Genomic DNA, 18,135 nt, shown 5'->3' with positions numbered 1-18,135 from the left:
TGTGGAGGGTTCCTGGTAAAGTCAGGATGGAGGTTGCTGTCTGCACTGGGACTTGATGAAAAGAGCAAGAACCAAGCAGCTTACAGGATGGGGGAGGAAGCAGAAAGAGTCTCTTGCTGGATGTGGAGCAGGCCTAAGGAGTTGAGCTGGAAGTCAGGAGCAGATGGGCTGTGTCTTGGCCACCACTGCTAACCTGTCACCTGGAGAGTATAGTGGTTAAGGGTTGAAACACTCTATGAAGGTTGGGCACCATTTGACAACATCTGCTCCTGGCCAAAGGCTACAGTTACCTCATCAGATAACTAGAGAGCACCCTGGTGTATGATGCAAGCAAATTAATTTACTTTTTTTTCCTTTTAATAAGTTTTTTGTAAATAAGTCAATAGTTTTGAGATTGAATCAATTCGATATTCTCCCTGTGACTGTGTGGGTTTTCTCCGGGTGCTCTCTGGTTTCCTCCCACAGTCCAAAATTGTACCGGTTAGTAGGTTAATTTAGTTAGTCATTGCAAATTGTCCCATGATTAGGCTGGGATTAAATCGGGGAATTACTAGGCGGTGTGGCTCAAATTACATAGTGCATTTATTCTCAAAATACATACAGTAATGGTGTTTCCAGAGGTTGTCATAGCTGGGGGGTGGTAGTGGGGATAAGCTCCCACTACCCTTAAAGTGCTCCAAATGGTGTGTGTCTCTAACACTCTGACAACCAAGTCCAACTCTTGGCCTTCATGTGTGGCCTAGCTACTAGGCCTAGCGGAACTATTTCTACTAACAAGAGAAGGGGCAAAGGTGGACCACTGGCACTTCAAAACCAGTTGCTTTGGGCAGGTGGGGCTCATCAGTCTTGGACAGCAGCCCACCTACGAGAAGAAAAGCTCTGATTTTAAACCTCTGCTGCCTTGTGGCCATACCCACCCATAGGAAAGGCTTTGGGAGTAAACCCCGAGAAAGAAATCCAGAGCCAGAATTCCCTAAGGCAGTTAAATGTTGTTTACAACTTCATTCTGGCAACCCCTGCAAGGATACTGGTGCCAAGTTGTATCAGTGCTTGCCCTTCCCTTGGACTACATCAAATATGTGGAGAGGGAGAACCCACTGCATAGGTAACAGCCGGTTCTTCAAATCTTACCGACCAGGCTTGTGCCCTGGAGAGGACACAGTCCACCAGGGGCGCAAACCCCTGATCCCCTAGGATTGACGGCTGTCTTTCACATAATGGCAGTTGCTGTATAGTACAAGTACTATAATTAAATGCTTTTGTGTTGCTAAACTTTTAAGATTACGTGAGCTCAGCATTACCACATGATTCCAATGTATTTTTTACATTTAGAGAAATGGCTGGTCTTTGTGTTTAGAACTGGGGCAGGCCATTGGTTGGCACTATTCTTCTGATAGTCAATTAGATCATAAGATATAGGGGCAGAATTAAGCCATTTGGCCCATTGGGTCTGCCTGCACCATTTCATCATCGCTGATCCCGTTTTCCTCTCAGCCCCAATCTGCTGCCTTCTCCCCATATCCCTTCATAACATGACCAGTCTAGTATCTATCAACTTGTGCCAATGAAGCTGGGTGACTGCACTGAAACTGTGCTCCTCCAAGTATTGGAAAGGTAATTAAGACCATCGTGACCTTTTCCACAGTGCAGGATAACATTCAGAGATATCATTCTGCAACCAGTAGTTTTGATAGTGTTTTGAATCTCAGCTTCAGCTCAAAGTCATTTTGTTGTGAGATCAATTTTTTATCCACTTTTCCTGTTAATTCCTCATTACAAGTGTTCAGGAATGGATTTAATACCCAATCTGGAATTTGGATTGAGAGAAGATCTTGAAATCTCTCTGAAATGTCTCTATGTAGCTCACCTAGGTGGGCGCAGATACTTGAAGATCATCATTTTGTGTTCTTTCTTTTTCTCCAAATCAGACAGGCTTGGAAATTGGTAAAAGTTGTGATGACTGATGTTGCACTTAAATAAGGCTTAGACAGAAATATGGGGACAACTAATTTCACCTGGATAAGATTCGCATAATTTCCTTGAAATTTAAGATTGATGTCATTAAATTTCACTAATAATTCTAACAAATAAGCAATGTCATGCCAAATATTTTTGAGTTTTTAACTGAATTAATCATTTGGGTCTTCAAAGGATTTTTTCACAGTTTCAAAAAGTGCAAACAACTGTCTCAGTTAATTTCTTTTTGGGAGCCATTCTGACTTGTGAGCTACAGCAAGTGTTCAAACTGTTTATCATTCTCAATACAAAACTCTTGAAATAGTCAAGAATTGAGAGAATGGGGCTATTTATTTACCACTGTGGTAGAAGTATTTAATGGTTTGTGTAGCTAATCTCTTAGGTTTTTTGCGACAAGATATTGTTTTTTATTACACAGTGAATGGTAAATATATTAGTTACAACATTTTTTTCAAGAAAGTAATAACCCCACAGTGGTGTCCTGTCATTGAAGGTGCCCTGTCTGTTGCACAAGAATGTTGCTCAAGTTAGTTGCTCAACAGTCTGAAATATTGACCCCCCCCCCAATAACTTCCTAGTTTCCTTGCAAATAATGATTCTTGAACCATGCTTTCAACTTATACAAAACCAATATAACCAAGAGGCAAAGATTAATTGCCTGGCAAACTGCAGAACAAATTCTGTTGTCCCATGCGCACAAAGTGCCTTCCACGTTCTCAGACGTTTCATCTATTCGTCTTTGAACAGAGATGTCGCTTAGCAAAATTGCTTTTAATTATTTGGTCTGGTGACTTCTGTGATACTGTATTCAGAACCTCCCTTACTACTAGCAGAATGTTCTGTTCCAATTATATAGGGTTTTCCAGAGTTAGCAATGAGCAATGAATGTTGAATGAAGTACAGACTGTCATTTTTTTGTGAAGTGCTTGAAGACATGTTTTGAAGTGTTTCCATATCTGAAAGTTTTCACAGAGTGACTGAAAATAAGCCAAGTTCTTGTTTGTCTTGACAAGAGTGTATTCTCTTCAAATATTCAAGGAGCCATGACAGTTTTATTGCCTCATTTGAAATTACTTTTTCATACAACAGAGTTATAGACTGCTGTTGGTTGCTTGGTGCTGGTATAAATCCATATTTCAGATACTCCACACTATGCTGTCTGCAATGTTTTTTTCATTTGGCCTGCTTCTGCCAATTTTGTTATGGATTAATGACTACAGTCAATTGCCTATTGTTTAAGTCCAAACTCAAGTACATGATTAATAAAGGGGAAAGTTATGACATCATCACAGCTCAGGCAAAACCTGACTGTTTATTACGTGGGGCAGCGATGTCTCAATTGGGTCAAAGGCTGGAGAAATGTTGTCAAGACCGTTTGAAAGGGCAGATTATGAACTTTACTTCATTAAACATCATACCCTAATTCACAGAAGTAGTGTCACCACGTGATCAGAGTATGGAAATTGCGCTAGCTAGCACTGTACTACAGTAGTGAATGGTAATATTGTGCGGGCGGGAAATAACACATACTTTTCTTCAGTCCAGATTTCTCATGATATGCTAAATTTACAAGTATCTCATTACCTTGTAACAACTACATTGCACTTTGAGCAAAGTCTAAGGGAACTGTGGGTTAACGAGATGAGGTGATACGTGATCATTGTAATCAGTTACGAGGCACTGAGGATCAAGTGCTAACAAATGCTTATGATAAATCATCCATTTTTTGAATTAAGCCTGTTTTCATTCAGCTGCCATCCTCCCTACTTAACTCCCATTATCTTTATTGCCCCCTGAGAAGCTCCTACCGCCTCCATACGGATGCTATCCCCCTCTTGGAAACCACTAACCGCTGGTCTACGTTGAATTTAGCAAGGCTTTTCACAAGATCTTGTGTGATCGGCTGATCTGGAAGATTAGGTCATCTGGAATCCAGCGTGAACGAGCCACTTTGGTACAACATTGTTTTGGTGAAAGCAGACAGAGTGTGGTTGTGGAAGATTGTTTTTGTCAGATTGAAGTCCTGTGACCAGTAGTGTGCCAGAAGGATTGGCTTCCATACATATTAACTATTTGAATGAGTACGTAGGTGACATGATTAGCAAGCTTGGAGAATACACTAAAATTGGTGGTGTGGTAGACAGTGAAGAAGTTTATCTCAGGATATAACAGGATATTTATTAACTGGGAAAAATGGGTCAAGAAATTGGCTGAAGGAACTTTACTTGGACAAATGTGAAATTATGCATTTTGGAAAACTAGGGCAAGGTATGCTCAGTGAATGACAGAAACCAGTGGAGATTTGTAAACAGTGAGACCTAAGGGTATAAGAACATAGTTTTCAGAAAGAGGCAACACTGGTAGAAAGTAGGAAAAGGGGAGCAAGGTGTACTCCATGCTTGACAGGGGCATTAATTACATGAGTCAGGTTACAGTTATATAAAATGCTGGTTAACATACATTTGCAGTTCTGGTCACCATTCTCTAGAAAAAATGTGCTGAAGCTGAGAGGCTGCAGCAAAGATTCACAAGGATTATGGCTTCAGTTGTAAGGACAGGCTGTAATTAATGAAGGAAGTTGAGAAGTGACCTTTTTTGGATGTTTATAATCATGGGGGGGGGGTTCATAGATAAAATAAATTGTCCGTCCTTTTCCCAGGGTAGGCGAGTCTAAATCAAGAAGGCGGATTTAAGTTGAAAGGAAAAGGATTTAAATTGGACCTGAGAAACAAGCTTTTCACACAGAGTGCGGTTTATGGACAGAGTAAACTGCAGGAGAAAGTAGGAGAGGTTGGTGCATTTACAATTTTAAAATACATTTGGACAGGTATGTGGATGGAAAATGTGGAGAGGGATATGGAACAAACACAGGCAAAAAGGACTGGTTCAGGAAGACACATTGGTTGGCATGGAAAAGTTGGGACAAAGGCCTTTTTCCATGCTGTTTTAGTCTCTGATCCTGGATTTCTCCCTAAACCTGTACATGAGAATATTCACATGCTTGTAATCATGGAGAATAGAAATTTGGCACGTTCAACCTGCCTTCACAACCCTTTTAAATTTTATATGGAATCTGTACAGCACCAAGACCGATCTTTTCTTAACTGAAGTGTACAGTCCAAGGCTTGAGAGAATACAGTAATCAGTTACAACAGGTAGGTGGGAACTGAAATCATGATGCTTGGCCTTGCTCCTTATACTAAACTGACAAACTCGTTTGCTGAATTGGATTTTTATGAAAAAGGCTTTTGACGAGTGCTGGCAACGAAAGACTACTTAAGTATCTGCATTATTCTTTCATCTCCAGTAAATCTACAGTACTTTTCATAAAATTGTTTATTTTCTTGCATTCCTCTTCTGATGTAACACTGATTGTCTTCTGCAGGTGACAAGATTCAGCTCCCAAAGAAAGAGAAGATAAAGCAGAGGCGTGAGCAATGGTTTCAGAGTAAGTATCACCCACTTAAGCTGCCAGTTTGATTGTTTGTGTAAGATGTAGACCAGTGTCAGGCTACAAATAGACAAGAGAAGGTGTGCATGTTGAATGAATATGTGTAGACCAGATACTGGAGAGCTTATGTTCACTAATACATTTTGAGAAAGCCTTTTCATACCTCTGGTTTGTACATGGCATGCTGGTTTTGTTTGCTGTCTTATTTACAGTTTAAAGTAGTTTGAGTACTAAAGGTTGATTTTAGGACATGAGTGTGTGGAGAATTGTTGCCTGTAATAGTATCCCAGTGTGAATCCAGTAGATGATACTGTATGTAGTAGCATAAACCATCAATTGATATTAAAATTCCAACTACTTGTAATTTTACATTATAAGTAACTAATATCATAAAGAATGTTAGCCTCAATGTGGACTTGCACTGTTATCTGGCAGAGATCGAGATGATTAAACTTGCAAAACAGAAGAAGAAAGCCCAAGAGAAACGGAAATCCACCCCTGTGGTGGGAGATATGCAGCCACTTTCTGATGCACTGCCAGAATTGACAGATTTGATCAGCACAAGCAACAATTCAATGGCCCAGAAATCAAAGAGGTACTGACAGACATTTGTAATTATATCAGGATGTTTGTGATTTTCAGCAATCTGATTCTTACTGTTCATTTGCTTGGTTTGAATTTCACTATGCTGTTTCATTATGATCTATGATATCAGCACTGGACCCCAATCTGTCTACCTATTTGTTACAGGATTAATAGTTAATCCTGAATAAGGAAAACAAATTGTGGGAATATGGATAGGCTCATTTAGCTGCATTATGGCTCATCTGCACTTCAACTTGCATGACTTGGTACCATGACTCCAAATTCACATGCCTAACAGAAATACATGAGCTTTACTGCCAATTTTTTTTTTGATGTTCATCAGTTCTTTTGGAGGGTGGAGCTTATGATTTCCATGGCTTGAGAATGAGCTTTCTCTCTTTTCCTTTGTACAGCCAATTTTTCCTTAAGAATTATATTCCTCAAATAAAAACAAAATGCTGGAGATACTCAGCAGGTTATGCTGCATCTGTGGTAAGAGAGCGTAATTAATGTTTCAGATCAAAGAAACTTCATCAAGTCCTCAACTATTTCCAGCATTTCTATAGGTTTTCCTGTGGTACAGCAGTTGTGGCCCAGCTGAATGTAATAAACTTGCACCATTGTGTCTCTGTTCTTGTATTCTATGCTGATCAAGGCAAGTATCATGTTCATTGCCTTCACCACCTTTTAAAATGTATTCATCCTCCTTATAAACTGTATTCATCCATTCCTCCCATCCTTGAAGTTTTCATGTTTTATTGTTTTACAACATTGAATCACAGTGAATTTAATTTGACTTTTTTGATACCAATCAACAAAAAAGACTCATTTGTGTCAAAGTAAAAACAAATTTCTACAAATTGGTCTAAACTTATTAAAATTATTAAACACAAAATAATTGCGTAATTATTCTCCCTATCAGGTTAGTATTTAGTAGATGCACCTTTTCAGCAATCACAGCATCGAGTCTGTGTGGATAGGTCTCTATATCAGCTTTGCACATTTAGACACTGCAATTTTTCCTCATTCTTCTTTAAAAAACTGCTCAAGCTCTGTCAGATTGCATGGGGAACAGCCCTTTTCAAATCCAGCCACAAATTCTCAATTGGGTTGAGGTCTGGACTTGACTTGGCCACTCCAAGACATTAACTTTGTTGTTTTTAAGCTATTCCTGTGTAGCTTTGTCTTTATGATTGGGGTCATTGCCTTGCTGTGTTACGTCCGTGGCCCCCTCCTTTTTGAGAATCGCAAGATCACTATTAAGTCAGTTCAGGAGACCCAGGAAATGAGAGAAAGACATGCAGAATCCACAAAGAGTTTGGAATGTGTCCTGGACTCCGAATGGCGGAACCATTGATAACGGCTATTGTCTCTTGGAGACGGAATTGTGTATTGAATACTGTACGAGGTGTCGAAGCCCCCAGGCAATGAACCAAGGGGGGGTTGGTGGAGGGATTGCATCATCCCAACCTGATTGACATCTGAGACCCTGTGAGTCAGGATAAAAGAGGGTCTGGGGAACAGCCCCATCAGACGCACCAGAAGAAACGCTAGAACTCCTGTAACAGCGTAATAGCGAAAGCCGGTGGAAAAGCCCACGTGCGTCCTTTTCTATTTGTCTCAGAATTGGTGGGTCTTTACCATGGAAGCACAGCTTTAGCTAACCACAAAGGGGAAATCAGTCCCCCCAACGACTCTCGGAAGTCGAAGGATTGACATCATAAAAGGAATGGGCAAGTTAAACCTCCGTCATTCTCTCCAACCAAAAAGCTGCAGCTTGAATGAACTTGAGTGACTTTTATATTTCCATCGGACAATACATTATCCCCTAGACAACGATAGAGCTATTTCTTATTGATTATTATTATACCCGCGCTTTTAGATTTAGTATTGATGTTTAGTATTCTGTATGTTTGCATTGATATTATTTTTGTGTATTTTTATCAATAAATACTGTTAAAAATAGTACCATCAGACTTCAACGGACCTCTCTATCTTTGCTGGTAAGTGACCCAGTTACGGGGTACTTAACAGCTGGAAAACAAATCTTCTCCCAAGTCGCTGTTCTCTTGCAGACTGCATCAGGTTTTCCTCCAGGATTTCCCTGTAATTTTGTTACATTCATTTTACTCTCTACCTTCATAAGTCTTCCAGGGCCTGCTGCAGTGAAGCATCCCCACAGCACGATGCAGTCACCACCATGCTTCACGGTAGGGATGGTGTGCTTTTGATAATGTGTGGTGTTTGGCTTACACCAAACATAGTGTTTAGTCTGATGGCCAAAAAGCTCAATTTTGGCTTCATCAGACCATAGAACCTTCTTCCAGCTGACTTCAGAGTCTTCCGCATGCCTTCTGGCAAACTCTAGCCAAAATTTCTTGGTTTTATTTTCCAACAGTGGTATTACTCTTTGCCACACTCCGATAAAACTGCAAATGGTGAAGCACCATGGCAACAGTTGAATATGCAGTCTCTCCCATCTCAGCCACTGAAGCTTGTAATTCTTCCAGGGTATCTTAGTGTCTTCCCTCACAAGTCCCCTTCTTGTACAGTCAATCATTTTTTGAGGACAGCCTGCCCGAGGCAGATTTACAGCGGTGCCATATACTTTCCATTTCTTGATGATTGACTTAACTGTATTCCAAGGGATATTCAGTGACTTGAACATTTTCTTGTATCCATCTCCTGACTTATGCTTTTCAATAACCTTTTTGTCAAGTTGCTTAGAGTGTTCTTTTGTCTTCATGGTGTAGTTTTTGCCAGGATACTGACTCTTCAGCAGTTGGACCTTCTAGTTACGGGTGTATTTTTACAACAATCAATTGGAATACTTTGACTGCACACTGGACTCCAAAAATAGATTTCCATTTAACTAATTATGTGACTTCTAAAACCAAGTGGCTGCACCAGTAATTATTTGGTGTGCCATATTAAAGGGGGTAGATACTTAAGCAATCAATTATTTTGTGTTTTATATTTGTAATTAATTTAGATCAGTTTGTAGAGATCTGTTTTCGCTTCTGTTGATCAGTGTTTTTAAAAAAAAGCCAGATTAAATCCACTGTGATTCAATGTTGTAAAACAATAAAACTTGAAAAACTCCTGGGGGGTGGGGGGGGTCGGTGGTGAATACTTTTTATAGGCACTGTACCAGTGCTGCCTCCTTTAGGAATCCTGTACACTGAGATCCCTTAGTTCCATGCTCCTTTCTTGAGCCCTATCATTCATTGTATATATATCAGAGTTTGTTGTCCTCCCAAAGTGCATCACCTCATCGTTGTCAGGTTTAAATTCCATCTGCCATTATTTACAGTAGATTAATGTCATCTATAGTCTCCTTGCTATCACCATGCAACCATTTTTTATGTCATCATTGCCCTGTGTCTGACACCCTAATTTTTTTATTGTGTAAAATATTCAGAACATTCTAGAATTACAGGAAACGCTAAACAAGGGGAAGAATAATTTTATCAGACATGGATACAACTCCATCAGGAATAATACTCTTGACATTATGATGCTGAGATCCAAGCAAGAGGAGCTACTCTGAGCAACAGCTATTTGTTAGTGGAACATAGTAAGAATGTAAACTATGTAGTCCACTTATGTCTGTCAGAGAGGGAAATCTGCCATATTTCCCTGGTTTGGTTTGTTACGAACCCCGTAACTGGGTCACTTACCGGCAAAGATAGAGAGATCCATTGAAGTCTGATGCCACTATTTTTAACAGTATTTATTAGTAAAAATACACAAAAATAATATCAATGCAAACATACAGATAATATACGTTGTCAATACTAAATCTAAAAGTGCAGGTATAATAATAATCAATAGGAAATAAGCTCTATCGTTGTCTAGGGGATAATATATTGTCCGATGGAAATATAAAAGTCACTCAGTTCATTCAGGCTGTAGCCTTTGGTTGGAGTCAAGGGAGATTTTTAGAAACTTGCCAGCTTTTCCTTTTTATGATTTCGATCCTTCGAGAGTTCCGTTGGTGTAGCCGGTCCTTTAGCTAAAGCCGTTCTTCCGTGGTAAGGCCCCAATCCCAGGCAAAGGGAAAGGACGCACGCGAGCCCCCCACCGGCTGTCGCTATTAAATGCTGTCACGGGATTTCTAGCGTTTCTCCTGGTGCGTCTCAAGGGGCTGTTTCCCAGACCCTCTTTTATCCTTACTCATGGGGTCTCAGATGTCAATCAGGTTGGGATGATGCAATCCCTCGACCAGCCCACTCTGGTCATCTCCTGAGGGCTTCAATGAATAGTACAGTACTCAATACACAATTCCGTCTCCAAGAGACGATAGCCATTATCAATGGTTCTGTCTTGCTGAGGCCAGGGCACATTCCAAACCCTGTGTATTCTGGATGTCTCTCTCTCATTTCCTGGGTCCCAGACCCGAATTAATAGCGATCTTGCGATTCTCACAAAGGAGGGGGCTACTTTGTACCCTTCGGCCCCTCAAAGTTGTGGCACATTCGTAACAGGTTTCATTGCACATTCATTCCCTGGGGGTGCTTCATTTTCTCCTGCACCCCACAGATGTGCTGGTTATTAGATAAATGGTTACTGTGAATTTACCTCCAGTGTGGGAGGGTTGGAGGAGAATTAGAGCAGAGATGATAAGTATATGAAAGAGAGTAGTTTGTAGGAAAAAACGTAGTGGTATGGGATTGATGGAAATAGAGCAAGAGTAGCCGATTGGTATACTCATCTCTTAAAGAATAACAAATGAGTAAGAGTATAAAATACCAAGAAATTAACTTTACCTTGCCACAAAAGGCAAATTAACATGAAAGAATATCAGATATTATTAAGTGATGGCTGAATCATGAGACCAAGGCTGTTGCAGGGTTGCTCCCAGAAAGGATATCTTTTCAGTGTTTGTCCATTTTGAATTAAACCTTCAGTCTGCTACTACATCATCATCTTCTTCTTTCTCCAACACTACATTTTCCTGGACCCATCCAAGGACTCAGAAGCAAAGAATAATGCTGGAAGATGCATCAGCTACTCCCAAAGCCCCTCTTCCTCCACCCACCCCCATCCCCAGTGTTTGAAATATTATCATCATGGTTGAGACTTTGAATTGTAAGAAAATGGTCAAAGCTGTTCAAGACTGTTATTTTTAAGATTGTTATTAAGTAACCTCCAACATGTCATTTTGAAAAATCTTATTTTTTAAAATTTTGTTCACTTAACACGCACCCATGAATGTAGTGAATTTGACAAGCTGTGTGCAAATCAGTGAAATAGAGAGCTAAATAATTTAGTGGTAGAGGAAGAATTAAGGACCTGGTTTATGCAGTTCTGGAGCAGTTATGAAGACATTCAATGTCTTCATTCTTTAGAAATTTTTGAAGTATGGGATGGGCTGTATGAATGCTGGAAGTTGGTAATGCTGCAGTCACTTTTCATCTGAAAAGTTTCCAAAAGCAGTAGACTGCTGTCAGAATGTGTAAACATTAAATGTGGTTTGAATAAAAGTTTATATAAGATTTTTATAATGTAAAATTAAACTCCAGCTGTGTTGGAAAAAATTTACTGACTTAGTTGAAATAAGTATAATGAATTCTCGAATTGTAAGAACAGATGTTTTAAAATTCCTAAGTATTAATTTATAGAGATACAAAAACACACTGCTTAGTGAATAGTGGATCAGAAATAATGTTTCTTAAGTGCTGTGAACATACGAGGGGTGATTGATAAGGAGTTTGTGGCCTAAGGTAGAATGAGTCAATTTTAGAAAACCTAGCACATTTATTTTTAACATAGTCCCCTCCTACATTTACACACTTAGTCCAGTGGTCATGGAGCATATGGATCTTGGACCAGAAAGTGTCCACAGATGGCTGATTGATAAGTTTCTGGCCGATTGATAAGTTTGTGGCCTGTAGTAGAAGGAGATGGGTTATACAGCTCTCGTTACATGCACATGCAGGTCAACTCTTTGAGTGATTATACAGAATGTTTGAAGATAATAACTCATTTGCTACCTTAGGCTACAAACTTATCAATCACCCCGATGAGTTATTAACTTCAAACTTCTATAAAGTTAGTAAGACACAACTTGCCCTGTATAAAGCCATGCTGACTGTCCTAATTTGACCATTTCCCCCCAAATGGTTGTAAAAACTATCTCTAAGAATCCTCTCCATTAGCTTCCTTGCCACTGATGTGCATTTCCCAGTCTATAATTCCCAGGATTATTCCTTATTTCCTTCTTGATCAAAGGCATAACATTAGTGAATTGGTAGTCTTCTGGAACCTTGTCTATGGCTAAGAGAGGACAACAAACATCCTTTTCAAGACTCCAACAATTTCATTTTTTTGCCTCTCTCAATAGCGTTGGATATATTGTTTCAGGCTGGGGGTCTCGTCAACCTTATGTTCTTCAAAAGACCCAACACCTACAATTGATGGTGAAACTCAGCTTGATCTCTGACGAACAAAGGGGTCTGAAGGGAGATTTAACAGTGCAGTTTGAAGTCAAGGTGCTTGATGATGAGAAAAAAAGATCGATTTCCTGATATAAATAGATATACAATGGGAAAGCCATGCCAGAACAACATTAGATGCAGAGATGAGTATCACCAGTCTGCATTGAAACTCAATCAGATCTGTTTTTAATTTCTAGCTGTGCATTTGGTTAGCTATGCATTTCTTACTGTGTATCCCAAAAAAAATCTCGAAGTATCAGTTGCTGTGTGATAAATGAAAGTTGAATTGGCTCTCTGCTATGTCACTGATTATGAGGAGTTTATTTGGATGAACTAGATCCACTCCCTCGAACTGTAGAGTAAAGAAATGATAAAGGCAGACAAAAGGGATGGTGGAACAAGTACAACATAAATAGGATAGGTTCAAGCTTTGCTATCTATGCAGCATGTAATAAATACAGCTTTAAGAGATTTGACAAAAGAACCAGACTGGTATGAGAAAAAATGTTATTCACTAAGTTATTATCTTGAATGCACTGTCTAAAAGGCTAGTGGAAGCAAATTTGAAATTAACTGAAAAATCTGCAAGGCTCTGAGAGAAGTTTAGAAAATTTGAACAAATTAGATAGTTACTTGATGAGTGGTGTTGGTAAAATGAGGTAAAAGATTTTCTAAGTGAGACCACCTTTCACTGGCACCATATGTCTAGGGTGTACACACTCTGGTCCCACCAAATCCATGAGATTGAGATATCTCGCCTAGCCAAGCCTTGGTTTATGCAAATACTGTGTGATTTGCTGCCCCGTTACAGCTCGTCACAGGAAATAACAGATAGCTAGTGGCATACAATTAAAAGAAGTAAATTTATGAATATTAACTTAACTAAAGAGTTGGTAGAGAAAAGGAAAAAAAAATACAAAAAGAGCCCGTTATAATTAAACAGTCAAATGTGCACGGGTTGGAGCTCAACTCTTTCAAAGGTCATACTCAGCAATCCCCACCTTGGCACTACCGAATCACAGCCCCCTCCGGATCGAATCCTACGACCAATTCTCTCTAGCATCTTCTCTCTTCATCCCTCACCAAATAAAGACCAAGACTCTCATTGTTGTTAGGCAAAAAAACCTGCTCCCCAGCCTCTCTCCTGATTGGATGGCCCACACTCCTAAGCACCCCTTATCTCTAACAATAACCCAAACACTGTTGGCAGTGAAACCTTTACCAGGGTGTTACATTCTCCACTCACCCCCCCCCCCATCAAAACAGTCATGTCCTCATGACTTTGAAATAAGTTATCATCCCCTCATTAATAACAGTGTTCAAAGGAATTTTGTGATCACAGAACCTCCAATGCATTTGTAAATGGTAGTGACATATCTCACTAGGGGAATAGGTGCAACAGTCTGTTCCCCCAGTGCAACATAGGCTAGCATATCTGGGGGTTTCCTGACTCTCTGAGACCTCCTTACCCCATCATCTACTTCTTTAGTTTCAAACACTCCCTGGGATATTTCCTGTCTACATGGAGAGGCCTCTCCCTGTCCATTATTCATGCCTTCCGACAACTTAGATCTCTTTGTCACTTGACTAAGATCGGCTTCTTGCACAGTCACTTTAGAGCCCAGTCTCCCATCGTTGTGCAGCCACAAACCTGCCTGCCCATCGCTAGTTCCCCACCTTTCATCCATATTGGTATGGGGTTATTTGGGAATTTCTTCATCCATTATTGGGGAGTTTACAAAGGGTAGCACATACCACACCCACATTTCCTCATCCTGTTGAGTCAGTACCACATTCAGTGGTTAGGTCCCTTCCAGGCCTTTCAGCTGCTTGTCTCTCGTTCTCACATGTCGTCGCAGAGTCTTCTTACTAGGTGCATGGTCCATGTCGGGCTCTGGGTTAACACTTACCTCTTGTCCCAGAGGTAGAAGGTGGTTCCAATGGTGAATCTTGACAGGTCCACTCCCATCCACTGGTTTCACCCGGGAAAATTGGCATATTTGGCATCTGACTCACCACCATGTAAGGTGTAGGCACCCAGCGGTCAGCCAACTTAATCTTCCCTGGTACCCCCAAATTCTTTACACGAGCTCTGTCTTCAGACGTCAGTTAGGAGAACCTAACCTTTTGATCATATCTCCTCTTAATTTTCTTGATTCTGCTTGGTTGCAGAGACCTCTGCTAGTTCATATGCCGTTTGCAATTCCCTCCACATATCAGACACATACTTCAGATAAGTCTTCTGTGATAAATGTTCTCTGCCAGTTGCAAAACAGATGTCAACAGGCAACCTTGCTTCGTGCCCAGACATTAAATAATATGGCGAGTATCAAGTGGCTTTATTCTGTATACAGTTGTAGCAGTGGACCAGATACCCAATATGTTGGCTCCATTTGTTGTTCTTGCTGATCTCCACGGTTCTGAGCATGTCTAGCAATCTCCAGTTGAGCCTCTCGGGCTGGGGATCACCCTGAGGTTGATAAGGCGTAGTCATTGACTTCTCAACTCCAAGCCTGCCCAGTAACTCATGTATGGGCGTACTCTCGAAATCCCTTCCCTGATCTCTGTGTGTCTGGCTGGGGAAGCCATAATGAATGAAATACTTTGGCCATGGTAGACGTCCTCTGATCCTTTGTAGGGAAGGCTTGAGCATATCTAGTGTAGTGATCCATAATAACCAAGACATCCGCCATGTTGCTGGAATCAGGCTCTATGATTAGAAGATCCATACACACTGGAACAAGTGGCCCCGCACTCTGCAAAAGGGATAATGGAGTGGCCCTCATAGGCAGCGTCTTCCTTCGAATACATCAAATATACAACTTGCAATACTCTTCAACCTCAGGCTTTATTCAAGGCCAGTAGAACTGATCTCTGGCCAATCCATAGGTCTTGTCAAAGCCCAAATGTCTTGAATCATCATGAAGTATCTTCAACAGAATCCTCCGATACTTCTCAGGCAGAACCAGCTGGGAACACCGAGGCCTGTTTGAAGGAGACGTGATCCAGTATAGGGTCTAGTTCCTCAACTCCTGTTAGATAAGACCATAAGATATAGGAGCAGAAGTAGGCCATTCGGCCCAATGAGTCTGCTCCGCCATTCAATCATGGGGCTGATCTAATTTCTTCCAGTCATCCCCACTCCCCTACCTTCTCCACATACCCTTTGATGCCCTGGCTAATCAAGAACCTATCTATCTCTGCCTTAAATGCACCCAATGACTTGGCCTCCACAGCCACTCATGGCAAGAAATTCCACAGGTTTGCCACCCTCTGACAAAAGTAGTTCCTCCGCAACTCTGATCTAAACAGACATCCTTCAATCCTGAAGTTGTGCTCTCTTGTCCTGGAGTCCCCTACCATGGGAAATAAATTTGCAATATCTAATCTGTTCAGGCCTTTTAACTTTAGGAATATTTCTGTAAGATCCCTCCAAGAAGTACAGCCTAAGAGCTGCTAGACATTCCTGGAATCATTCTCCTGAATCTTCTCTGAACCCTCTCCAATGTCAATATATCCTTTCTAAAAGAAGGAGCCCAAAACTGCACACAATACTCTATAGAGTGCCCTATAGAGCCTCAACATCATATCCCTGCTCTTATACTTTATACCTCTAGAAGTGAATGCCAACATTGCACTTGCCTTCTTCACCACCAACTTAACCTTAACCTTTAGGGTATCCGGCACAAAGACTCCCAAGTCCCTTTGCATCTGTATTTTGAGCTCTATCCCCATCTAAATAATAGTCTGCCCGTTTATTTCTTCCCCCAAAGTGCATGATCATACACCTTCTAACATTGTATTTCATTTGCCACTTCTTTGCCCATTTCCCTATACTATCTAAGTCTCTGTGCAGGCTCTCTGTTTCCTCAACACTACCTGCTCCTCCACCTATCTTTGTATCATTGGCAAATTTTGCCATAAATCCTTTAATCTCATAGTCCAAATCATTGACATACATCATAAAAGCAGCGGTCCCAACACCGACCCCTGTGGAACTCCACTGGTAACTGGCAGCCAGGCAGAGTAGGATCCATTTATTCCCACTCTTTTTTCTGCCAATTAGCCAATGCTCCACCCATGCTAGTAACTCCCCTGTAATTCCATGGGATCTGATCTTTCTAAGGAGCCTCATGTATGGCACCTTGTCAAAGGACTTCTGAAAATCCAAGTTCACCACATCTTCTGCATCTTCTTTGTCTACCGTGCTTGTAATTTCATCAAAAAATTGCAGTAGGTTAGTCAGGCAGGATTTTTCTTTCAGGAAACCATGCTGGCTGTGGCCTATCTTGTCATGTGCCTCCAAGTACTCCGTATTTTCATCCCTAACTGTCGATTCCAACAATTTCCCAACCACTGATATCAGGCTAACAGGTCTATAGTTTCCTTTCTGCTGTCTCTCACCCTTAAATAACTGAGTAACTTTTGCAGTTTTCCAGTCATCTGGTAAAATGCCAGAATCTATTGATTCTTAAAAGATCATTGTTAACGCTTCTGCAATCTCCTGCTACTTTCTTCAGAACCTGAGGGTGTGTTCCATCAGGTCCAGGAGTCACCAGCTTCGTTTCGTAATTCATCTTTTCCTTCCTAATGACCTTATTTGTTTCCTTCTGCAAGATTTTAAAAGCTTCCCAGTCCTCTATCTTCCCACTAGCTTTGGCTTCCTTATATGCTCTCTCTGTTGCTTTTACTTTGGCTCTAATTTCACTTTCAGACATGGTAGTGTCCTTCCATTTGAAAATTTCTTCTTATTTGGAATATTTCTGTCTTGCGCTTTCATTGTTTTTGCAGAAACTCTGCTGTCCTTCCTGCTAGTGTCACTTGCCAGTCAACCTTGGCCAGTTCCCCTCTCATGCTATTGTAATTTCTACTGAAATACTGACACACTGGAATTCAGTTTCTCTCTTTCAAATTTCAAAGTGAATTTGATCATGTTGTGATCACTGTTCCCTAAGGGTTTCTTAACCTTAAGCTCGCTTCTCACCTCCAGATCGTTGCACAACGCCCAATCCAGCACAGCTGATCAACATGCAGCAGAGTGCATGTTGTGGGCTTAATAATAAGCTGTTCTAAAAAGCCATCCCTTAGACATTCCACAAATTCTCTCTCGAGGTCCAATACTGGCCTGGTTTTCCCAATCCACTTTAATGTTAAAATCCCCAATGGTTATTATGACATTGCTCTTCTGGCATGCCTTTTCTTTCTCCACTATAATTTGTAATCCACATCCTAGCTGCTGTTTGGAGGCCTGTATACAACTGCCATTAGGGTGCTTTTACCCTTGCTATTTCTTAACTCAATCCAAAGAGACTCTATACCTTCCAATTCTATGTCATCCCTTTCTAATGATTTAATATTATTTCTTATGCACAGGACCACACCATCTCCTCTGCCTACTAACCTATCTTTCCAATACACCGTATATCCTTGGACGTTCAGCTCCCAATGGTAGCCATCCTTTAGCCAAGTTTCAGAGATGGCCACAACATCATACTTGCCAATCTGTAGCTGTATTTCAAGATCGTCCATTTTATTTCTTATGCTGTGTGCATTCAAATATAACACTTTCAGTCCAGTATTTGTTGCTTTCTGTTTTAACTGCACTACACTTCTATTGCCCACTGGCTGTGATTATGCCTCATCTCTTGCCTGTTCTTTCTATCATCTCTGCTGCATGTTGTT

The 18,135-nt window shown here is 40.7% G+C and overlaps 1 protein-coding gene across 1 annotated transcript in view; it reads left to right on the top strand.

Moving 5' to 3' along the window:
• Window positions 1–18,135, top strand: part of slx9 (SLX9 ribosome biogenesis factor) — a 147,849-nt gene that overhangs the window by 114,848 nt on the left and 14,866 nt on the right. The window contains exons 3-4 of the mRNA XM_059967202.1: window positions 5,363–5,425; window positions 5,864–6,023. Of these exons, the coding sequence (XP_059823185.1) occupies window positions 5,363–5,425; window positions 5,864–6,023 (223 nt within the window). The remainder of the gene's footprint in view (window positions 1–5,362; window positions 5,426–5,863; window positions 6,024–18,135) is intronic.

This window comes from Hypanus sabinus, chromosome 4, assembly GCF_030144855.1.
Source record: "Hypanus sabinus isolate sHypSab1 chromosome 4, sHypSab1.hap1, whole genome shotgun sequence".
NCBI classification, from domain to species: Eukaryota; Metazoa; Chordata; class Chondrichthyes; order Myliobatiformes; family Dasyatidae; genus Hypanus; species Hypanus sabinus.
The sequence above is the reverse complement of the archived record's forward strand: the minus strand, read 5'-3'. Positions and strand labels throughout refer to the sequence as shown.